The sequence below is a fragment of the Desmodus rotundus genome, chromosome 4 (assembly GCF_022682495.2).
Source record: "Desmodus rotundus isolate HL8 chromosome 4, HLdesRot8A.1, whole genome shotgun sequence".
NCBI classification, from domain to species: domain Eukaryota; kingdom Metazoa; phylum Chordata; class Mammalia; order Chiroptera; family Phyllostomidae; genus Desmodus; species Desmodus rotundus.
The window spans coordinates 2237135-2262131 of NC_071390.1; the positions used below are offsets into that span (position 1 = coordinate 2237135).

Genomic DNA, 24997 nt, shown 5'->3' on the forward strand with positions numbered 1-24997 from the left:
GGAAGCCGCGGGTCTCGGGGCCGCAGACAGCAATCACCGCCGTCACGATCACTGTCTACACTGCGCAGTGCCTTCCGCACCGGCCGGGGATTTATGGGGAACTGGCAATTATGACATATGCCCGGCTATTGCTGGCTTCAGATTTATCCCTGTGGTCCTTTTCTGTCTAGCATATTGCTGGAGCACAGCAGGCAGGAGGAGCACTTACTCTTGCCGGGCTTTAATAATCTGTGAATGGCTGACTACAAACTGATGTAGGGCGCTATCATTCCACCAGCCTCGCGAAATTGCCGGCCACAAATAGTAATTAATCTTTTTATCCCTCAAATTGTAATTTTGACTATGAACTGTGCGCGGCCATAAATCAGCGGCGCACGCGCTGTGTACAGTGCATGAATCACGGCCGGGACTCCGTCCGACTGCACACTCCGTGTTTAACAAGCTTTATAAGGAGCCATTGGGCTTTATTATGGCTCTGCCCGACTCCAACAAAAACGGAGCCCGCAGGCCCGGGGACACGGGTTAAGATGGAAATACTTATTAGAGTACATTACTTCTCGATGTAGATACAGTTTTCCGTGGAGTCACGCCACGGTGCACGGCGTGACATAAATCAGGGAGTTTTCTGAGACTAATAAGACCTGCCGCCATCTACGCCTCACGCAGCCGGCCGTTGGGGCCATCGCTCATTAGTCAGCGCGTAATTTGATGATTAACACCACCCCGCTCAGCAGGGCTGCACGGAGGCCCCGGCTGGAGGACGAAGGTGAGAGGCCGCCTTTGAAAGAGCTTCCCGAAATAATTGGTCGCCGTTCTCCCCGAGCGCTCGGGCGGCCGGCGTCAACGCCCACGGCGGGTGTCGGGAGCGACGCCGGAAGACGTCACACAACACTCAATAACGGGCCCGAAAGTTGAGGACCGCGATATGATTTGACATTCCATCATCCATCCCGGAGACAAAGGTCCACTCAGGAATGTGAAGTAAGACATTTTCTTGTTAATAAAGCATTGATCCGGCGTATTGATTTTACATGACACGGCTTCGGCTGCGATCTCGCCCTCTTTTTTCTTTGCAAATACTAAAGCTCTTCCAAATGCCTCGGCATATGCGGCAGGGCACCCTTTCTAACTCTCTGTGATGTAAATTCTCTATGTGTAAAACCACTTCATAATCAAACCATTAATCATCAGAAGCTGTCAGCGTTGACTTGGGGGACAATTTGTCATGTCTCTGCCTGGGCCGGGACAAGGGTGTCAGGCCCGAGTGCGGCGCGGGCAGCGGGCAGATGGGCCTCCCCCAGCAACGGGGTCCAAGAAGGACGAGATAAAGTATTACGTTTCCGATTAGGGAACAAAAACGGCGGCCCACTGTGCGTCGCGATGCGTCAGGGTCTCTTCTCTCTCCCAGCTAATCACCGTGACTGTTTGACTTAATGAGTCGGCCTGATGAAAGGTGGTCAGAGAGATAGATGGGCGGCCGCTATTGATTTCACGCAAACGCCCCTGACAGGTGATAGGCGAGGTAATGCAAGCTCTCAGAAGCTTTATGACTTGTAATGGCCGCACACTCTCGCTCTGGGAGAGACATTTTCCAGTGTTTCAGTTCCACCGATACTCTGCTCCCAGGACCAGAAATACGTGCGGGTGGTGTTGCTGGGAGGCCACCTTTCACTTGCTTCAGCCCGAAGAACGCTTACATCCTGGACATGCCGCCCAGAGCTGGCCAGCAAGCGGGGCCCAGGGCAGGCAGGCGGGCGGGCTGGCTGCTCAGGAGATGACGTCATTGAGCCCTGGAGGTCTCCGCCTTGCCGGATGGGGGTGGGGAGGCCGCTGCCGCAGCTTGACATTCCACTGGGGGCTTGGCTACCGGAAGCCCATGAATCTACATGGAAGAGTTAAAAACAACTGGCCTGGTCTGGAAGCTACAGAAGGGACCCGCGTTCCCGGCTCCGGGAGGGTTTTGCTCACTGAGGGTGGGTGGGGGACACAGTTTGCCTCCGTGCCTCCCAGAGCAGCTGCCCTTGGCAGAGCCCCGGGGACCACCTCCCGAGTGCCACCCCACGCCCCACAAGACATGGACTCGCCGAGGCTGGGCTGGCAGATTCCACAACGGGAGGAGAGCCCTCTCACACGCGTCCCGTAAATCCTCGGCGTGTCGAGTTTACAAGGCGAGGCCCAGCCGGCTGGGGCCGGGCTGCGGCACGTCCAGTCACCGAGCACCGGGCCAGGCCAATCAATACCACTTTCCTGTTTTAGAACTGGGTAATTATGAGGGGGAGAGATTGCCTGACCTTTCACCTGCACTGCATTACTTTGCTGATATTAAGATAAATTGCCTGATTTTGGGTAAACATATGCTGCGATTCAAACTGTCAGCATTGGTTTGCTCAGGGATAATTTGTATTGATCTCCCCGCTTCTTCCCAATTCTGCTTACTGACCTCGCGGATAATTAGAGACGGAGCCGTGGGTGAGCGCGGGGCGGGGATGCGGGAGAAATATGAAGAAGAATAAAGAGAATTTGCTTTATGTTAATATTCGGAGGTCCCCCCGCCGCCCCTGCCGTCTGTCCGCATCGGGAGAGCCGTAAATTAACGCGCTTGGTGGATTCCGGGGAATTATTTAGCAGCATGCTTAGTCTCCGAACGTGTGTCACTGGGTCAAATTAATTCAAACTCTGCCTTAAACACAACAAAAACAAATGTTATTTTTCTGCAGGAGGAGGGAAAAAAAAGACATTTCTCAAAATGTATTATAAGCGTTCAACTCTCGGCATGGATTTGCACGTATCTGCCTCTCGGCGGATGAGTTTTATAGCACGTCCCCCCACCAAAGTAATTAGCGCCCAAGATTTGTTCTGAATTCAAGTCTCGCGAAGAGGAGCTGCTGCGTACAGTCTGCACAAAATTGTATCATTTAAGATGTGTCAGATGATAAGGCTGTTGTATCAAAAGTCATAAAACAAATCTCCCCTGTGAAATATCTCTTTATTAACCGTGCCATAAGATATTAACATTCCTCATTTAGTGGAGGGCCTTTTATCTGTTTCAAATACATTATTCGTCCTTTTAGAGATAAACTGTATTAATATCCATTTGAGTAGGCTACCGCGGCCTAATGCATAGTAATTTTTGTTGGAGAGCTTTTATTTTAGAATAAGAAAATTACACAGCAATAAAACCTGAATGAATCAGAAGCTCGAATAGCCGGGAATCACAGTCCATGCCAAATGGGGCAGGCAATCAGGCAGCCTGCAGAAGGCCAGATAGCCGCGGTCACGTGCCAGCCAGCACCCAGTGCGGGCCCACAGACACAGCTGACATAGCCACAGACCCGGTGGTTCCTGGACGCCCCGCACGCCTGCACCTCGAGAAGGAGACACATCGCAACGTACTGGGGCGTGCTGGAGTTCATCGCGTTACGCGGCGAGCATTGAAGCCATCCCAGAAGCAGCACTCTCAATATGTAAGCCGTGCCGTGTGCTGGGGGGTTAATCACACCACAACTGATAGAATTTTAACGGTCCGTGATGTCAGTTCAGGTTGGGACTGCCTCAGCTAACGTGGCTGCGGAAGCAGCACCCGCCTCACGCAGCAGCTGTGGCCCGCGGCCTGCTGCTCAGAGGGACGTGCCGGTGGCCTGGAGTCCAGAATGCTGTTTCCGGTGACATTATAGTTTTCGTTTTCGTTTTGATGGCTTAACCTTCCCTGTCAGCCAGCCCTGCCCTGCAGTCCGAGTTAATCTCATACTCCACAATGTGTATAATTGTTTTATTAGACTTGAATAGCAAGTCCATGAACACAGGGGCCTAATGCAATTAAGCGAGGGGACATGTTCAGAACCTCCGGGCTGCTAAGGCAGAAGCGACGTTTCAGACTGGAAAACGCGTGTTTGGGGCTGGCGGGTGTTTTCTACCAAGAGCCATTTCCCTGTCAGGGAAATGGCCACAAGAACCGTTTTAAACCCAGTCCACTCACCGGCATTTGTTAAGCAGCTACTGCGCTCCAGGGCTCCCTTGTGGGAAACCCGCCCCTCAAGGGCATCAGGGCATCTGGGAGTGGCAGCCCCCAGCCTGGCACCCAGCTTCTATGGGCTACACCCACCCAGGGCACTGGGTCCCCCACCCCCAACCCTGGCCTGGGGGTGCCTTTCCAGCAATGGGGCCTGAACTAGGGCAAGAAAGAGGGATCATGGTGGCAAAGCCGAATTGAGATGACCACCTCTGACCACCCCTGGCTGGGCGGCCCACCAGAGGGCAGAGCCACCAGCCCTGAGACTGCCGGGGTGGCTGTCCCCTCAGCCACAGCCGTGTCCTCACAGCAGCATCGGGAGACACGCAAGCAAGGGGGGCACCGGCAGGTGGGAGCCCCGCTCCCAGCATCGCCCTGCCCTGGTCCAAGCCGCAGCCCAGCCCAGCCCAGCAGAGAGCTTCGAGGAGAAGTTTTCAGTTCAGCACAGATTTCCCTTCTGCCTGAAAGCCTGACTCCCACCATCAAAACAGGAAGACATTCATTTGCTGCGTCCCAGCTGCTGGTCGCCGCCATTAAAACCAGTTCCCGTTTCATTTCGGTAATGATCATCTTCCTGTAGCTTCCCAATCACGCATTTGTCATTTTCTAGCTACAAACAGACCCTCCTAACGAGGCCGCTTTTCACATTAGCGGCATAACTACATAATCGGAACATCTGCAGGTCCTTTTCCCAGGGACGAGGAGGCACGTCGATCGCGGCGATGGGGATGGTTAAATAAGATATAGTGTGTTTGCGGACGGGGCACCCAGGCCCTGCCTGAGCAGCCTGCAAGCCTTCCGTGTGCCTGGATGAACACAGGTTGTAATGTGTAAAAATTAAATAAAGTAAAATTAAATTGCTCAATACAAAGACATCCCTCTAGAGGGTGTTAGTGATTTCAGTGACAAAGTGCTATTTGCTGACAAGTAGTTTACACATTAACCAGCTGAATCCGAGGGGGGAAAATGCCAATAGCAATTATATCACCTTGAGGTTATTAAATGTCCCACTGATAAGTAACTAGGTGAACTTGACCAGGTGATAAAGACCGCTGTGAGCAAATGATTGCGTGGTGAAGAATGTTTCTCTGTCCCGCTGTTTTCTCCAGATAGCTTTTCTTTCAAAAATGACTGTATAAAAAGTTGCATTAAAAATGTGTGGCCACCGAAGACAAAACAGGCGCTCAGCTCCCTCCGAACACCTCGCCCCCACCGAGCGCCTGACCGCTCCGCCGCAAAGCCTCACACCACATCTGCGAGGGCCTGCTTCTTCCTCCCTTTTTTAGGCTTTAAAATGATGCTAAGTTCTCCACTTTATCATCAACTGTCTCCTCCAAGTGCATTTCATCTATAAGAAATTCAGATGCTCGGGAAATTAAAATTTCAAAGATCTGCTGCAAAAAAAAAATCAATGGGGAGAGATCAATGCTCATAGAAATTTCATGAACTTTGAACTGATCTGGGCATGATGATGAGAGGCGGCTGGAGTTTCAGGCAGCTGACGGCCTTGCGTGGAGGAGCCGCGGCCGTGCAGCCGAGAAGGAGGGCCGTGTTGTAGATGGGTTTTTGCTTTCATATTTTGTCCGACAAAAAAATTAATTTTTAGTCTATTTCAGTAACAAGCAAAAACAGGGGGGAAAAATCTGCCTTCCTGGCACAGCCTGGAACACCCCCCACTCCTTAAGAGCACCTAATGCTTTGCACATTAACACGGCCACGAAATGAAATCGGTTCCCTTTGCAGCCGATTGCAGGTGCAAATTAATATTGTAAAATGAAGATCGATACATGGACAGGGCCAAATCAATAGTGGCTAAATTATTGCTGCATTTTCCTCCTCATTCAAGATGAGTTGTGTTTTCCTCTCAAAGTCAATACTTTGCAGCTTTTCTCATTAATTTCTCAATAAATTTGGCAATGAATTTCAATCACAGAACTCGGCGGGGTGAGCCCGGCACTGGGGCACGCATGGGGACACAAAGGCCACGCTTCTCTGCATCGTGCATAAGGAGGCGCTGCCCGCAGCAGCCAGCCTGGCTCCCCGGCCTGGCCCAGGGCAGCAGCCACCCCTGGGAACGGGCCGGAAGTCATGGGGTCCCCCTTCTTCGACACCAAGCTGCTAACCCTAGGCTGCCTTCATCAGAGTGACGTGGCTTTTCCAGCATGCCAGCGTGGGGTGGCTCACCCGCCCGAGGTCGGCCCCCGCCTCTCACTGTGGTTACCCCCGAAGCCCCTCCAACCCACTAAGAACCAAAGGGCACTTTCCGTAACCAAGACTTCTAAGGATGGCGAGCACCCTGCTTGACTCCTAACTGGAAACCAGGGACCCCGCACTCACTCACACGGGGGACACTCCTCCGTATTCACACATTCGGCCCCACCAATGTGTACCAGGGACCGGCTGCCATTCTCCCAGGCCTGGCAGCGGAGGGCGGCCTTGTGATGTGACACCAAGATAAGCAAAGGGGACAGCTCCTGTTCCTTGTCACCAAAATAACACCCATGCTGACAGCTGTTGCACTGCAGTCGAATGGTTCTGCTTACGAACCTCCAAGAATACCTGGGGTTACAGCCTTTCGAGTCCCACTGAGCAGCATCTGCCGGGCCCTGCCCGGCCGCTGAGGAGCCCTAAGGCGCAGGGCACTCACTTCCCCAGTGCCTTTCTCCCCACGGTGGTGCGGTGGTGGCCCTGAGGTAGGGATTGGCCTGGCCACCCCAGAACCCTTGCACCCCCTTTCCCCCAAGGCTGTTCTCTCCGAGGACAGAAGGGCTATAAACAAAGGGAAAGGGGACACCAGACAAGAAATCAAGGCCAGGCATGGTGGGCGGGCCCGTTCTCTAAGGAACAGTCGAGTGTCCGGTGTTGCTGACCGTCTTAGAGACGCCGGGGGGAAGGGGACTTAAACCCAGTGGGCAACGCTCTGAAGAGAACCATCAGGCAACAGATTTGCACACTTTGCTCCAGCATAAAAATCTCCGCTCAAAAGTGAGCTGGCAAGTGAGCTCTGCACGCTCACCCTCCCCGGCCCGGTGACCCTGCCACAGAAAGGCCCACCCCCGTGTCCCGAAGCCGGTCAGCCCCCACGGGTGCACTTCCCAGGCCATCCATTCGCTTGCTCAGCGGTCCACCCTCCTCCTTGACAATGAGGCCATCCCCATACCATGGCACTTGCCCTACTCAGTGCAGGGCACACAGTAGGTGCACAAAATGATGAGTCATGACTGGGGGCTTCCTGAAAATACAGGCCAGTGGTAAAGGTAGAATGACGATTGTGATGGAGAAAACAAAGGGAACATAACGTTTCTCGTTCGTGCCCCAAAAACGTGTTCACAAATATCTCAGAGCAGCATGATCCCTCCTACCCACGTGCGCCCCTCCCCCGACGGCTGGATCGCAGGACAGCGCGCTCCTGCGAAGGAAGGCTACACAGCCCAGCACAGGAGGGAGCTCTGGGGCACTCCGCCATGGGGGAGCCTTGAAACCCTCACAAAGGACCACAGAGTGTAAGGACGTCCAGGAGAGCCTGCGGCCCAGCGGCAGGAAGTAGATTTGCTGATGCCTGGGGTGGGGGAGGGGCGAGTGGGAGTGGGGGCACTGCTAGGGGACGCAGAGTTCCTCCTTGCCTAATGAAATGTTCTCAGGTTGGATTAACGGCTGCACAACTCTGCGGACACACTAAAAACCACCTGAGTGGACACTTTGAGGGGGTGAACCTCTTGCTCTGGGAATGACAGCTGAATGAAAAACTTTTCAAGTGGAAGGAAGCTCTCTAATCCGGACTAGCGCCTGCGGACCAGCACGCAGTCTGCGCTGGGGCGTGCCGGCTGTGGTCTGAATGCCGGCTGGTATTTGTGTAGGGTCCAGGGGGCCGCGTGGGCACGCTCCAGGCAGACCCGCCGCAGGGCAGGGACGGTGGAGAGAACCGGCTCCCGCACGCCCATGCCACGTGTGACGTGGCTTCCCAGCACCACTGCCTGTTCAGTCTCCTGAAGGCACGTCTACCTCCGCCTCTCCGGGCTGCACGAAGGAAAGGGCTGCTCTCAGGGCCTTTAAAGCATCGCCAGAAAAAATGCCAACACTGGATTCCCCGACATATGTGCCGTGCACCCGGGATCTGGGTCACCTGTCCCATGTACAACGGCCCTGTTTTCACACAGGGGCCTCGAAATCCCAGTCTGTGGGGGCATCAGAAGCCTCCGTGGCTGCACCACGCTCCCTTCCCGCCACCCCCACCAGCAGCCCTGCCTGCACACCCGGCCTGCTGGGCTCCCCGACTCCTCCCCGCACCCCGCCTGCATGCAGGGGTGCAGCCTGCACATCACTCATCCAGGGGCCCTCCTGAAAACCCCACGGTGCCTCAGCTGCCCCTTTCTTGTGACTATTTTTTTAACTTTTTTCCACCAGCTTCGTTCCCAGGAGACTTCACGTCAGCTGGGTTGTACACGAACGTGGCCGTGCAGCCCTGGACCCGGCTCTGGGTGAGGACACGCCGCTCCCCCTGGCCAGGAACCGCTGCCTAGGGCCGTCCCGCCCCGAGCACCAATGAGCCCAGACAGCCCCTCCTTCTCTGGATCACCTGCAGTGCCCAGCCCCACACCTGGCCCAGGTGGCCTCAGGTAGACACTGAACACTGGGAATCATGGGCAAATCCCCAATCACATTGACTGCGAGCTTCGACACCACGCCCTTCGACACCACGCCCACTGTGCAGATGGATGTCAGTTGTTACTTCCCGGGTGCGGAAGAGAAAAGAGACCCAGGCAGTCACAGCACCTGGGGCAGTGAAGGCGAGAGGCAGGGGCATGGCGGGGACGGCTGGGCCCATGCCAGGCTCAGGCAGCCTGGGGTGCTGGCACTGCGGCCACAGAAGGTGAGCGTGTGAGCCCCCCACGGAAGTGGACAGCCCCTCACACGTGCGTAGCTTGCCTTCGCAGCATTAAAACAAGTCAGTTTTGTGAAGTGACGTCTGTTTTAACTGCCCACGGGCAGGCCTGCAGTTTGGGACACGCCGTGGCCCGAGGCCCACGATGACACGAAGCAGACAGCAGGCCAGCCCTGTCGTGACCGCCCTGGCTATGTGGGAGGGTTCTGTGCCGTGGCCGTGGCAGTAAGCAAAACACTGAGCTGGTTGTCAAAACCGGGGGGCAGGGACACGGGGGTGAGCATCGTGGCCAACGCCTGCCCAGGTGTGTGGGTTCAGGAGACGGGGAGGAATGGGCACATAGGCCACCAGCCCCCCATCCTGGGGCTGCAGCAGCACAACCTGCAGGTCTGTGCCAGGGCCCCCTCCTGGGAGAAAAGGGGGTGAAACGACGGAGAAGGCACCTGGCAGGGTCCCCCACACCCAACCATGGGGCGCCCTGACCTCCCATCCTCACTGGCCGCCCGACGCCCAGGCAGGGGGCGCCCATCGGGCCCACTTGTCAGGCGTGTGGCAGACGCAGGACAGCGGCGTCCGGAAAGGAGGAGGGGAGCCCAACCCACCACCAGGAGCACCTAAGGAACATCCTCCAGGGACACCTGACCAGCGGGAGCCACGCCCTGCCCTGCAGCCGTCTCCGTGGCGGCATCTGGGGTAAAATCGGACACGCCCTGCGGCAAGCCTCACACAGCACCTGCACTCGGGTCCCCGGAACCAGGCCACGCCAGAGCTCACCCACAGTACGCGACACCCGTGTTTACATCGTCGCAAACAGTCCGAGTCCCTCGCAGGCTTCGGCTGTGTTGTTTCGCCGAAACGCTGTCCTTGGTGAGTTAGAATTTGCACTTTCTATATCGGATTCAAAGGATGACTTTTTCAAAAGCTCAGCCCAGACTTCGGGGTCTCCAGCTCAGCTGGGAGCGAATGCGTCCGAACGGGTCCAGGGACCCCCCGAAAGTCAAGGTTTCAGAGGCAAGCATGAGCCCCCCAACTCAGGGGCATGCCCCCCTACCCCGTCCACTGCCAACCGCTGTCGACGTCCAGCCTGACAGAGCTGGCTGAGGGGCTGGGCTCCCCTCGGCGACCGAGGTCGGCCAGAAGGGGAACAGTCATGATGTTTAGCTCTCATTGCTGTGCTTCGAGGGCCGCAGAGCCGTCTGCCTCCCCCTCTTGTCTGGAGAGCCACGCGCTTCTGTGGGAAGGCGTCTGTGGTGCGGGGCCCTGACGCGTCCCTGGGTCCTCCTCCGAGATCCTGTGGGTGTTCCCGCCAGGGCGACCTGTGTTGTTCCGTTTTTACACCCCACTCCCTCTGCCTTACCTGCCCCTTAGGTCTGTCACCGTCACTTTGTGGGGCATTTAGGTGGTCACTGGTTCGATGTCGCCCACCATCCTGCCGTCCCCGGGCCCCTCCCACGTGGGTCTCAGAATCACAGCGCACACCTGACCAACCAGAAACTCAGAATCCACTCCGCACGCCAGCCCGTCCTCGGAGCCTCTGCTCCCTGATCCCCTGGGTGGTGGGGCAGCGAGGCGGGTCCCTGCCCACCCTGGGCCCAGCAGCAGAGGGCCAAGCCCGCCTCCTCCCCACCCCCACCCGCTGCGTCCCCAGAGTCCCGACTGAAACCCAATGACCCTTTTGTCCTTTGGGGAAGATGAATGACTGTCTCCTCTTAGCCACGTTTTGTCAGGTTTGGTGCCAGAGAGTCAATACCTTGACGTGGAAACCGTGTGATTTATCCGCCGGCGTCCCCTCCTGGGTGAGCGTGGCCCGGAAGGTGCAGGAATCGGGGCGCGGGGGGCAGACTTTGGTCACAGCCACTTGGAAAACAACCAAAGCCCCTCCGATGACAGACAAATGTGTCTTGTTAGCGACTGCCCAAAAGCACTTGACTTGTACTAATAACAGAAAGGCCATGCTGGTCACCGAGGGTCCAAAGACGAAGCACCCTGTCACCAGCCTGGTTGGGAAATTAGCAAATAATGTTCTTTTCCTTGATAAATGGGTGACAGGCCCCCCTCACCAATCATTTTTAACATTTTGATGCGTGCCTGAGATCCCACTGGAGGAGCGGAAAAGTTTACTGGCCTCAATTTTCAGATGATGAATGGAACTCTCTAAACGTGCGATTTCTGTATGAGGTATAGTTCATTTTAAGCAATTCTAGTAAATGGGTGTCACTGATTAGGACAAATCGTCTACTTGTGCAATAGCACAAACCGCGTGTCTCATTCCCCGGGCCTCCGCCGAGACAGGAGGCAAGGGGACAGCCGTGGCCCCGGAGCCCCGCAGCTCCACTCTGCAGGGGGACACGCTGTCACGACGGCATGTCCGGCACCCACTCAGCACGCCGGCAGGTTCACCGACGGTCGCCCGGTGCGGTGCTATGCCACGCGGTGCTCAGGTGGGCGCTCTCCCTTCCCCGGTGGCCCCCGGGATGGCCACTCCCAAGCCTGCACACCGTCCCAGTCGACGGGGAGGATTCGCCCTCTGCCACCCACAAGGGAACAACTGACACCAGTAGAGTTGGGGGCTGTGCTGGGAGGGGAGGCCACAGTATCTGGGTCACTATCCCAGCACCCCCATTCCGGACAGGTCTAGAGCGGGCCTGAGCCCCGGCCACCCTGCCACGTGACAACCTTCGGTAAAAGCAAAGGTATCTGTGCTCCAGCAGACCACGGGCTCCCACTGACACCCTCCAGCTGGCAAGTGGGGGCAGAGATTCCAGGATGGCCGCAGGGAGGGCTGGCTCTCACGGGCCGGGACGGACGGGGCGCCCACGCGTAACTCACGGAGCCGGCTGGAGGAGCCCCCAAGCTGGAGGACCCAGGACTGAAACGTGTGTGTGTTTCCTGCCGTGTCCGCGAGCTGGTTAGATGTGCATCTGGGGGAGGTCGTGCAGGGGGAGGTGCAGCCCAGAGGGCAGAGCCATGAACGAGCGCGACCTGCGGGAGCCAATGAGGAGCCTTCGCCGTGCAGGTGCCAGCCGCCTGCTGGCAGGGCACTGGCCTGGGAGACAGCGGCTGTGCCGGCCGGGGTTGAGGGTGCAGCTGACCCTGCAGTGGCCACCGGGCTGTGGACAGAACCACTTCTCAACACACACAGGGTCTGTGAGCACTTCGGACACACGAGGGCCTTTCCAGGGGCGAACTGAAGCGGGGGGTCAAGGGTGGGAGCCCGCCAGCGGGCAGGGTGTGGGCCACGGGCTGGGAAACTGTCGCCAAGGCTGCCAGGACCCCCTGAGGACAGACACCCCCCCCCCCGCCCCCGCCTTGACGTGATGCCCAGCTAAGGCACAATCTGACTTTTTTATAAAAAATCAGACAACGTAAACACTGTATCAGAAAGAACACAAACTTAGCAATTACGGGTTGAGTAATGATTTCATGTGCTTGAAATTGGATGTGCGTCTTTGTGCAGAAAATGATCATTTTTCTGTCCCTGTGTAAGACACGAACTGCAGGCCCGGGACCGGGACACACACCCAGCAGACCAGCCGCGAAGGGGCTGCCCACACGTGTTCACTGTTGGAAGCCGACGTCTTCCTTAGCGACTGGCTCCAGCCTGGGGGTGGGGGGCGGCAGGGCGACCCCCAGTAATTTGTGATAATTTCTTTAATTGAACAACAGAAATCTCTACAATGCGGGTTGGTCCACCAAACTTCTGGGCACCAGGGGTCAGGAGTAGGAGCCCCCACAAGTGAGCCTGGTGTCCCGGAGACCACACTCGAATGGACACTGCCGCCGCCACGGAGCCTCACTCCTTCAGTGCGATTGGAACCCGTTCCACCAGACGGACTTCCACGCCACACTCTTGCTTGTGCAAGAACGCCTCGCACACGGACGCGTGTCTGTACAGGTAGCTTTTGCTCTAACATAATTTCAATGAGAAGCAGACAAATTCCAATTTGTCTTAATCAAATGACACTGCAATGCTTCTATTCTAATTAAAAAATAATTTCTTTTATTGCTCTTAACCATCGGCTGTGTTTCTCCTGCTGAAATTCTGAATGCAAAACACTTCAACCTGCCGGGCAACCACAAGTTTCCCAGGTAAGCTATTCCGGGACCATGTTAATTATTATTAAACAAGCAAATGATACACTATTAGACAAATATTAAAACAAGCACTGCACTCAGGTATTAATTTGCACTATTCACTTTTAAATGCAGCAAATATCTCATTAATTTAATTTTAGGTGCCCAGCGTTTATATTGCATTTTACAGTCGAGAAGGCAATTTGCCATTAGCTGGCAATTACATACAGAGTGATTGTTAATTCTGCTCCTAAGTGCCAGCCGCTTGAACTGTTCTCCCTCTCTAATTTTTGACCTTCCTACAACAGGGGCGAAGCACACTGGGAGTACGGAGGACTAGGGACTAGGACGGAGGGGCTGGACATGTCCTCTGTGACTCGTTCTTTTAATTCACCGTGCTAATCAACGGCACTGCTTCCCAAGGTAATTGTGTCTGTATCCTGGCTGAAAGCCGCAGGCAGAGGGGCCTGGGTGGATGGGCGTGGCCGCCTCCCCTCCCCAGGGGGGGGGGGGCCCACGCCCACTTGGGGTTGACTAACCGGGCCTCAGGGCTTGAAAACTCTGGAGTTTCTCGGATCCCTGTAAACAGATCACTCAGGCCTTTCGCCCCCTGGCGGGTGGGGCCCCTCCCCCAGCACGGCTTCATTACCCCGAGGCCGGCTGCAGCGGGAAGGTTCACTGGGAGGGTGCCCCAGCAGCCTCCGGGTGGGGGACCCTGATGGGAGCCAGATGCCCAGGGGACAGGCCCTGCCCGCAGGGGCTGCGCCCCGAGTCCCGCCCGCAGAAGAGCAGGCTCGGCTTTCAGGGCCAGCGCAGCTCCCTGTGATTGCCCCTTTGTCCCCACCCATTTGAGGGCCATGTGAATCAGACAGAAGCTTCCAGGTCAGACAGGTTATGACCTCACCTTTCCTCTGCTCCCTGAGAGTGTAGGGCCCCGTATCCCTTACACGGCGTTTGAAATGTATATTCCCGTTAATGATTGGGGTGGGGGAGGCCATAAATTAGCCTCCTGCTGGCCAAGGCCCGGCTCACTGAATGGCTCCATTGAAGGCCCTTCGTGGGAGAGCCCCTGATGGGGAAAACCCCAAAGCCTCGGGCAGCCAGGCCCCTGAGCTTCTGGCCCGAGAAGCCCAGTCCACTCTGAGTGGACGCCATGTCCACCGTGCAGATGGGCAACAGGCCTCTGGACAGCGGTGGCTGCTGGAACCGACTCAGGGCTCAACCTTCTCTCAGGGGGAGGGGGTGGAACACCCCAGACACCCCAAGAGGAGATCAGCAGTCAAGGTAGTGATCCGCCCCGCTGGAGGGCGAAAGGGCCGCAGAAAGGGCCCCAAGAGCTGCCCCGACACCCGCCCCTCACACCCCCCGCCCTGGGACAGGCCGTCACATGGGACACTCACCGGGCAGCACTCCTCCCCGGCTCGCTGTCCAAGGGACCTTTATTACCGACGCTCAGTCCAGGGCCCTGCTCTCCCCACCAGGACCAGAATCCTCAGTGGTCAGCAGGCGGGGAGAGGACGAGGGCCGGACCTTCCTGCCATCACATTTCTTCTCAGAGAAGAGACACCACCGCCACCAGTGGCCAGCCCTTCCCCCCCAAAAAAGCCCACACATGCAAGAGATCTGGATGCCAAGCCTGGTTGCAGAAAGGACCCACTGAGGCACCATGGGGAGTTCAAGCACAAGGGCCCGGCTGTCTGATGGGAACAAGTGGCCTCGTCATGTGTGTCTGTGCAGAGCAGGCCGGTCTTCCCATGTAGATACACGCCCGGGACCTGCATGTCACTCGGAAGACAGCTCCTGAGTGGGTAACAAACATCCCTTCCTTTGATGGACTTGGGACCCCGATAGAGGTTATGTCTTGGAAACCGTCCGCAGGAGGCACCACTCGCTGAGCACCCACCATGGGTGGGACACGGCCCCTGAGTTCTCCCTGACCCTCGCACACCCACAGGTGCAGCCGAGCAGAAGCGGCACCCAACTATTGGAGCACAGGCACCAGGTCCCCCGGCCAACCCCGAGCAGAGCAGGTCGACACACCCACGGCCTCTGCAGCCTGAAGTCCACGGGCCAGAAACCCTGAGATGTGTGGCCCCGGGGCCAGCAGTCGGCACAAAGAGGCCTGCTGAACGTGGGTGGGTGGGCGCGGCTGCAGCGCCCAGGACGTGGGCCCAGAGCAGAGGCCCACCGCCCGGCGGCACCCAGATGTCCGTCCCCAGGGGCGCACGCACAGCACAGCTGCCTGCTGGAGGGTGAGTGCATGGTCTAGACGGTGCCCGAGCCTATGACCCGTCCAGCCTCACACACTGGACAGGCTGCCTTCTCTCTGTCTCCGGGTCTGATCAGGAGGCCGAGAGCACCCAGAGACCAGGAGGGGGCCTGTATGTGCACCCAGAGCTTTTTGCTACGCACACTTGCCCTGGGATCGTGGGCCGTTCTGGGCTCCTGAGAGCGTGTGCTGGCCCCCTGGGGAGGAAGCGGCCCCTGGAACTCCCCGCACACCTTCACCACATGGAACACTGCTGAGGGGCTGAACGAAAGAAAAGACAGCCTCCCCTGTCAAGGACCCCCGGTGTCGCTGGCAGCCCAGCTGGACCCTGGCGTGACCCCGGGTCTGCTGGAAGAACTCACATTCGGCATTTCACACTCATTCAGTACTTCCTAAAAAGGGGGTGGGCAATGAACCTCCACTCTCTCTTCACACTCCAAAGTGGAAGGGACCTCAGGCCCAAATGTCACCTGCCGGCTAGACAGAGGACGGCCTTACATCCCTACAGTGGGACAAACCTGCTCTGGGGCGTCCTGCAGCAGGTGACAGAGGGCCACTGGAGCCCCACCGAGGCCCCACCACGGCCCACCCGGCCACCCTGGCTACTCACACGTCAAGGCCACAGCTCTTCAAGGACAAGTCCCCCTTTCACCCTACGGGGTGCAGCAGCTGGTGACCACCATCACACACAACTTCCCAGACACTAGTGTTTGGCTTGCGGGGACAGACACCAACGTCCTACCGTGCCTCACGTCTATTTACAGCATTTCTCCATAGCAAGCTTGAAGGACTCCTGTTAACTAAGTACACTTGCGAAGGCTTTGCCTAAGACAACTCTCAGATAACAAACGTGTGACTTCAGAGGTGACCGTTTCTGATGATTCCAGTTTGTCCAAGACCCTCGCAGAAGCAGCCATGGCATCCAGGGTGTGAGACCCCAGGCCTGGAGCAGAGACCTGGCTTGAGCTGGAGGCCCCTCATTTATAGGGCGTGTGACCTTGGGCACACAACGGAACCTCTGAATCTCGGTTTGTGCAAATGAGCAATAGTGACATCACGGGACAGCTGACCAGAGGGGCTCCCAGCCCAAGCCGGACACTCAGGCAGCCACTCGATGGAAGCTGGGGTGACCTGTTACTGACAACCCCACGGCCGTGCTTTACAGAGGAGGAGGTGGAGGCGCACATGGGAGGGGCCTGAGATCACATGGCCAGTGGGGGCAGCACCTGTGCAGGGCATTTCACCAGTCTGAATGGGACTCGGACCCTGGGCACTAGATGGAACCCAGTCCGCGGGCCCAGGGCCTCACCTGGCCTCATTGCAGAGCCCATCTGCGTAGCCTGAAGGGGTCGGCTGCCACTTTGCCCCGGAAGTCGAAAACACGAACTCACCAGTGTAGACGAACCGCCCAGGAGCGCCTTTGCAGAACTGCTTGGACTTGTAGGACAGGGTGACCTCCACGACGCCAGGGATGTGCCTCGGCGGGGTCTGGACTCGGATGGCGTGGGGAGTTATCAGCTACAAAAACCACACAGTGAGCAGGCTTTCGGCAGCGCTGGCCCCAAGAGGCGGGCCCTCGCCAGTTGGACATAATTACCAAAATGAGCCAAATTGGGCCATCGTCTCGGAACACCCCCTCCTAGCTGTCACCCCGAGATGCGGGACCCAGTGCTCTTTCAGGAAAATATCTGCAAATGATCCCGGGTTTTAGTTTGCAGGAAAGGCCACAGGGCATCATTCATATGAAAATTGCCACCATATGTCCCCTTAAACCTGCTCCCGGTAACGAGAGCACTAATTGTTCCCGTGTTCGCAGGGACCTCCTACGGCAGGTTTGAAACCCCGGGGTGGGGGGTTGGGGTGGGGGCGCTCTGCACCCACCCCCCGGAGAACACCAGTCCAGGGGGGCTCCTGCACAAGGGCACCTTGCGTCTGTGTGCTAGTGACAGCCACCCCGCCACCCGTGAAAGAGCTCCAGCACAGGGTCCAGTGCCGCAGGCTTACCTCGCTCCACACCAGCATAGTCCCAAACACCACTTGTAGGCCGTCAAAGAAGTTGTCTCCGATGATGATCACGGTCGCGCCCCCCGTGGTCCAGCCTTCGCTGGGACTGATGGCCTTGATGCATGGAGTGGCTGTATGCACAAGACAGAGAATGCGACCTTAGCACCCCCGCGGCCACCCAGGCCACTCTGCTCCCCTCAGGTCACCGGGCGCAGCAACGGGGGCGGCGGGGCTTGGGGGGCCCATGCCGCCGGGCGCCATGCAAAGGGCGACCATAGATCAGCATGTTGATGTGTTTAAAGCAAACTGCTGAATGTTTTATAAAGCAAAGGCCAAACATGGAATACTAGGGAGCAAGAAAAAAAAACCCAGCTTGATGGAGCCAATTACGTGTCAGGGCAAATGCGACTCTCACAAATGACTGAGCGTCGCCTGCGTGCGGCACGCAGGTCTATCTGCTCTGCTGTCCCGGTTCCAGCCAAGTCCATCAAAATGCTGTTGAGGGGCTGGAAGAGCAAGCGCCCGGCATTTCTGTTCCCCTGAGCAGCTGATTGGGTTGGGCTTTTCCATCCGCGAACTTTGCCTTTCGGTTCAAAACTTCATTTTCCTCTGTCACTCCACAGTTACTACTTTTCACTTTTCATCGGGGGGGAGAAATCAGAAGCACTATATTCCCACTTTCGTCAAAGGGACACAGTGCACATCTGACGCTGTTTGTCGACAGGGGTCCCCGTGCCGCCGGCCTGACCTCCCTTTGTCTCCAGAGCCCTGGCATTTGCATGAGTTATTGCAACTGCGCTGCCTGCCCCAGCCTGCTGCTGCGGGAGGGGAGGGCGTCAGAGGAGGGTGGGCCAGGGGGAGAGGGGCCGGGAGGCCACAAGCCAGGGAGGCAGGCAAGGGGCCCAGCACAGTGCGCTCCTGCAGCCCCTGAAGGCCACAGCCTCGTGGAGGTGGGCTTTGTTCTGGCCTGAGACCAGCCCTTCGCCCAGGTGTCGGCAGACCCTGTCTACAGCCTTTGGTGGACTTCTGCAGGCAGGCCCCAGGCAAAGGAGGGGTTCCTTTGCTACAGGCTCGCTGGCTGTCACCACTCAGGGCCACCCTCTGTCCCCTAGGGGGCCTTCTCTGCCTGGCTGGGGCGCAAGAACAGATGCGCAGGCCTGCGGGACAGTGCTGGGTGGCCCTGAAGATGTGCCAGGTCTCCTGCCTAGTGCTGTCCAGGGGCCGTAGGTGGTCCAGGGCCCCATCCCCCACCCACAGAGAGGAGGCAGCCCCACGCAAGCCCTGGGCCACCCCAGGGGCTGCCACCCTCCCCTCAGGCTTTGTGGCACTGTGGGTGCAAAGCTGAGCGGTGTGAGAGGGACTCAACCCATTTGGGTGTTCTCCCATCGCTCCCAACCACCTTTCGGGACCTCTGTCCAAGGAGGAGTAACGAATCTCGGTAAACAGGAAGTGGCTTCCCCCTGCTGCCCGAGTTCCAGCTCGCTCCCTGGGCTGTGTGCACACGGGCGCCCCCCGAAGGGCACGGTGGGGCCCGGCCGGACTGGCTCTCATCGGGGGGCCGGGTCATGTGGCCTCAGACAAATCCGCTTTTTAGAGTGCGGCTCAGACACGGCCGCACATCTTCACGAGCGGGCGTTTTCCGGAAGCCTGCGCGCGTGGTCCCCCTGCCGGGTCAGAGGCGGCACCTCACAGGCACCTCTAGTTAATCACCATTAGCCATCGTTGTCGGGCACGCCGCCGACACGCCACCTTCCTTTGTTTGCACTAATGTCGGACTAGCGGGGGTTATATTTGCTCATTCCGCCAGCGTCTCCCTCTGCTGCAGGAGCGCAGCGCGCGCACTGGGAACCCGCCCCTAACTAGCGCTGTTGACTTCATGCTAATAAGTTCATACAAATTTTCATTTCTGAGGCTTCCGAATGACATTTGCTTTTCTTAATTGCATGGAGAGCATTTGAAAAGGATCAGCTCTCTAAAGACTGACAAGTCTCCTCCAAGGAGGTGACCTTCATCAGCACAGCCAATTATGGCAAATAATTCACCAAAAAAAAAAAAATTACAGTAAACAAATTTACTTTGGAGGTGAGAAAAGGAAAAAAACGCAGGATCCTCTGTGTGCACGGGAGACTGCTAGCTGGCAGCTGTGGCCCAGTGCAGGCCGCAGCGTCCCGGAGCGTGTGACACTCTCGGCGGAGAGACCCCCGGCCTGCTGCGGCCTCCTCATGGCCGCCGAGAGCCATCTTCCTTCCGCCTGTATTTGCATACATTTCCATGCACAGAGAGAGAGGGACATGTGTTCGGTGGGAACCACGGCAGAATGAATTACACAGACAGCGCCGGAGACCTAATGGTGTCCATGTGCAACGCACTCAAGCAGAGGACAGCGGCTGGCACGCAGCTCAAGGTGGAAGAGGAGGAGCAGAGACGGGGTGGGGACAGGGCCCCCCTGCCTGCCCCACCCCGCTCCCTGGGCCCACTGTGGGAAGAAGCCCTACAGACACATCCTGGTCTGTAGCTCTCTATGTGTCCTGGCCGGCCTGCCCCCCCGGGGCCTGGGGCTGCCAGGACCTGGAAAGGGGGTGGGGCGCCCCTCTCCTGCAGATCTGACATGTGCCACCGTGACCTGTTTTTGACTCCAAGGGACCTCGCAGCCTCCTCAGGAGAAGAGGCGCTGGCTGGGAGCACCCTTGGCCTTGCCCTCCCGTGTCCTCCACATTAGAGCCCCACGTGGATGGGCTCACCCGGGGGCACGGGCGGAAAGGGGGGGCAGCAGCTGGGCAAGGATTTCAGAGTGAAAGTGACGCCACTTGACGCCAGCCAGGGTGGCTAACTGGGACATTTGGTTCTGCCTTTTTCTTCTTTTGGGGTCTCTCTCTCATCTCCAGGATTCTGTGAGTCAACAGCCTCCCGGCCTGGTCCCCGTTAATCAGCAAGCTCTCCTGAGTAACATCACAGCATTTGTCACCTTCCTCTGCGTTCACAATATTGAGGCACTCAAACAGGCCTAATCTTGCCTCATGAAGACTCCTTTGTTCTGCCTGCTAAAATGTCTTGTAATTGTGCTCGGGATGTCCAGATGGCTGGCTGATACTCCAGCTGATAGGATTATACCTTTTACCTCTCCTAGGGCCATCTGTTCCCCTTAACTCGCTAAAGCCCCACAGCCTGGATTCGGCCCTCCTTATTGCATAAACCTAACCGCATTACAGCGCTTGGCATGCAAATCGCCGTGCGCTGCAGGCCGGGTGCTGGGCAGGGCTGCAGAGGTTTAGACAGGGCTGGAGCCGTTTACAAGGGGACAAGTGACAAGGAAGAAAAGACTTCTGGAAGCCTGCGCAGGCCTGGGCCGCGCGGGAAGGTGGAGACGGTGGTTTTCCCCTCGCGTGTGTACGGTACTGTGAATAATCTGCCTTGCTTTTTGTGCGCGGAGGGAGCGCCGTGGCAGCCATCCACGGCGGCAGCAGGGGATTCGTTTACTTGGAAACCATCAGCGAGTGTGTACACACTGCTGGTGAATATTAGATGATTGGATAATGAGGTGTTAGCCAGGAGAGGCTGCACACAAGCACAGATCTGCGGTTGGTGGGGCGCATTTTCCTTCAAGAACGTGGGACCAACTCCAGCCAGCACCCCGCCCCTGCGATGTGTCCTAACCAGGCAGGAGGAGGGGCATGAGCTCTGGGCACAAGGTGGCCAGGCCCGAGGTGAACTTCCCACGTGCCAGCTCTCCCGGGAACCAGCAGAAGCGCGGGGTGCGCACCTCTTCATCCTGGAGAGGACCCTGTTCTACGCTGCAGGGCCCTCGTTACAAAACAAAAAGCATGCAGAAAGCTCACTGTTTACGCCTCTTTCTCAGAAACCTGTACGTGCCACCTCTCAGCCACCTCTTTGCATCTTAAGATGATGAGTCACTTTCCAGGGTGGCACAAGGTATTTCAATCTCCTTGCAAGAGAGTGACTTGGTCCCAACGTCGATTTCAAAATATCGAGAAACAAACATAAGGGGGGGAAAATCTTCGTCGAGATTGCTTCTACAAATAGCTTTTGATTAGTTGGGCTTTATCTCCAAGGTACCCACTTGTGGCCTTTGTTTTCCTAAATGCGGTATTTTCTGCTTACAGTCAAATGCTTTTCCAGGCTACTTACAAAAATAAATACTTGTCCTTGGCTCAGATCATCACAGCTCATTAGGGGAGGCTGAGTTTGGCCCCAGACACCAGCCTAACACCAGAGGGCTGAGGGCCTCCTTGAGCCTATCGCGTGGCGGGCTCTGGCTCTCTGGGGAAGCGGGGACTGAGGACGGGGGTTCAACCTTCTTAATTGTGAGCCTCATTAGTGACGGTTGCCAGGCAGAACACGTACCTACCTTCAGTGCCCAGGAAGGAGGTAAACAGTACGTCACAGAGGCTAATGACTCTGGGCCCAGGGCGACCTTTAATTATTATATTTTTGTTCTCTTATACCTTCGTCATTAATGGAGAAAAACAAATTAGTTTATTTTTGTGGACCGCAGCAGGTTCGTGAGCCGTCCTCCGGCCTCAGGTCCGCCTCACACCTCACTGAGGCTCCGAGTGCGCTCTGCACGCCCCCCATCCCGGGCGTGCGTCTGCCGGCCTGGAGCCGGGCTCCCCAGGCCGAGGCCTCAGGGCGGCGGGCCTGTCCCGGAACCGCTTGCTCGGATGGGCTCTCGGCTGCACTGGACTACATCATGCTGTTTTGTTCACAATTCACTTTGTAAAAAAACTCCCATTCCTTTCTCAACAGTTCATGTCGGCCGGGGTCACGATTACTACACGCTGCTTTACAGAGAAAAGGGACCTTATTTTTGAGGGGACGTGGCCCATGGCGGGGCCCAGCGCACAGGCACGTGGCAGGGTGAGGGGTGGCTCATTTCTACGTTCAGACTCGATGCCCCAGGACGCTGCTCCCTCCCTGCCTTCCCCCCTCACCAAAGTTCTTCTCTTTTAACAAGGAAATCGGGAAGTCGATTGGAAGCATTTGGCACCAAACACCTGGCACTGGTTTTTCTCACCTCCCCCCCACCACCCCATGAGTGAACTCTCAATCAACCCCTGCTCCCCCCCATCTCCATCCATCTGTCCATCTGTCCAGGGGCAGGATCCAGTCCTGGAGCCCACTCTGGAGTCTGTTCTGAGCTGATGGGACCGGCCGCAACCGCCCACCAAACATGCACAGGTGTCTGAGTGTGACCTTCGGGTGGGGCTTAGGGCAGGCGGGAACAGAATGAAGTAAATAAAATCCACGAAAAGCTCTGAGCAAAAGAAAGCTTAGAAACACACCAGCCAAGTCAGTGAAGGGTGTGCGGCGAGGGGAGCGGGGACATGGAGCCCTCGCTGAGGATGAGCAGGGAGGGGCTGGAGGGGACCCCGTCCCGGGACACCCTGCCGGGCATGGAGGCTCTGACCAGCGCGGCGGGGGGCGGGGGGCCCGCAACTCGACATGAATCAACATAAAGGATGGAGCAAAGGAAAAAGAAGGCATTGCAAATGAAAGAAGACGTGTAGCATGTGCCTACCATTTTCCAGATAAGAAGGGGCCGTACCTTCTGACGGGTCTAGACGGCGTGCTCGCCGCCCGTGCTTGGAGTTGTTGTGCACGAACATGTTGTCGGACACGGCCAGCACGTGGCCGTCCACGTTGACTGTGGTGGACACCACGACCTGCGGAGACCAAGCGGGTTTGAGACAGGGCCGGCACCGGCCGTCCAGAGCCCTGAGGGCGGGCGCCCGGCCCGGAGGGAGGCTGGCTGCCCGCACTCCCATCCCGGCTGGCAGATGGGGCTGGGTGGGTGGTTTGCTTTTGTTTGGTGTTGTTTTGACTGGAGATTGCTTCTCTTCAGAACCCGCTACCCTAATTACAGTTTAATCTCCTATTATGCTAACAAGTGAATTCCATTCAGAGAAATATTCTTCTAGCCATTAGCTTCAGAAACACCCCTCTGGCCACTCATTTTAAAGCTGCTGTTTTGATTGATCTGTTCACATATTGATTGGATAGTTTATCTAATTAAAATTAGTTCACTGGAGACGGTCCCCCTTGAAGAGCCGTGAGGCTTCAGTTGCCAAGAAAGGGCCCATAAATCAGGAGCTTCGGCTGCCCACCCCCTCTCATCTGATAAGCGGGGGTGGGGGGGACACCTCACAGTCACAGTTACCCAGTCTGGTAATGGAGGCCTTTGCGTCTGAAATGTGAGTGCTGAGAGTGTTTTCAACACAAGGAAAATATCCTTTCTCGAGCTCATTGCAAGGGTGGCAGGGACCCTGGTCTGCTGAGGTCCGCCAAGGGAACGCCCCCTTGTTGGGATGAGAGACCCCAGTCCTAGGTCCGGGTCAGAGGGGGCCAGGGGGAGACCGTGCAGAATGACTTCTTACTCTTGGTGGAAGTGACGAAGAACTCATGTGGGAGGGAGTAGTGGCCTTCCCAGGGGACCTGTGGCCAGCACCCCAGAACGGCACCCTTGATGGCCTTAGGGAACGGGATACGGCTGCCCAGCCTGGAGAGCTCGCGCTCCCCGAGGCATGCAAGTGTGGCACATTGTTTCCAGAGTAGCTGGGACAGCAAAGACCAGGGGCCCAGGTCCAGATGGGGGATGACCCGTTGCAGCAGGACCCCTGGGGCTGGAGCCCAGGTTTGGGGGACAAGGGGCCGGGCTCTTTGCCACATGTGGGTGGAAGCGGGAGCCAGCACCACCTAGAGAATCTCATACTCCCCCCTGCCCAGAAGCGTGTGGCCTGAGCAGGTGAGCAGAGGCCAGAGGGGGGCCTGTCCGCTGCCACCTTCCCTGTTGGGCCCGCACACGTCAGAACGCACCCGTGAAAGACAGTGAGAAGCCAAGGGACAGTGGGCTCTGGTTCACTTCAACGTATCAACACCAGCTCCTCCCATGCAGCAAATGTGCCGCCCACTGCAGGGCCTTACTAACCAGGGAAACCGAGGGAGGGGCACCCAGAGGCCATCTGGGAATTCCCCATGCTCCCTGCAAAATTTTCTGTAAACCTAAAACTGCTCTAAAAAAGCTGTTAGGGAAGAAAATGGATTCCAAAAACCCTATTTAAGGGTTGAGGAAAGGCCAAAGCCGCGTGCGTGCACATGAACGCATGGGCTAAAGGAAAGTCTCAGGCCCACAGGAAGGCTGCAACAGGTAGGGGCACTGCACTCCCAGAGCTCCTGCCCTGGCTCTCCCCAACCACCCTGGACCCTGAGGGCACCTCCAGGACTGCTGGAGCCTCCCCAGCATCGGGTCCCTCGGAGCCTTGCAATGTGCCGCCACTGGCATCCCCATGCCCAGGTCCAGGTCCCTCAGCACCTTCTTCGCTGCCCGGAGGGCGGCACCCTGCATGCCCCGGGCAGGGGAGGCTCTGACACACTGTGGTACTGCCAGTGGCCGGGTGGCCTCTGCGCAGAGTGCACAGGGCTGCTCCCACTGACTGCAGCGCCCTCCTGTGGTCTGTCTGCCAGGCCCCACCTGGGCATGAAAGGCAGCACGCCGACCCCGCCCCGGACCGTGATGCAGAGACAGGTAACTACGCACCGAGACACAGCCGGGGCCCTTTTCAAGTTCCTGGACCACGGTACGGTGAAGATGCAAGAAAGGTAAAAATAAAATAAAGGACACTGTCTTGGCTTCATCTGTATGTAGGTCAGCCACCGAGGGAAAAAAGAGTGTAGTTCAGCAGGGAGAAAACAGACAGGCTGAGCTGTGTTGGCTGGCCAGGGGCAGCCGCAGGGCGCACCTCGG

General features: G+C 57.3%; 1 protein-coding gene across 13 annotated transcripts in view; it reads right to left on the bottom strand.

Moving 5' to 3' along the window:
• Positions 1-24997, bottom strand: part of EBF3 (EBF transcription factor 3) — a 109866-nt gene that overhangs the window by 11520 nt on the left and 73349 nt on the right. For 8 of the 13 annotated variants that reach the window (XM_053922314.2, XM_053922323.2, XM_053922312.2 and 5 more), the window contains 3 exons: positions 22775-22919; positions 17239-17369; positions 16626-16752 (listed from right to left, as the gene is read on the bottom strand). In XM_053922314.2, the coding sequence (XP_053778289.1) occupies positions 16626-16752; positions 17239-17369; positions 22775-22919 (403 nt within the window). The remainder of the gene's footprint in view (positions 1-16625; positions 16753-17238; positions 17370-22774; positions 22920-24997) is intronic. The other 5 variants (XM_053922320.2, XM_053922313.2, XM_053922319.2 and 2 more) reach the window with 1 other exon arrangement.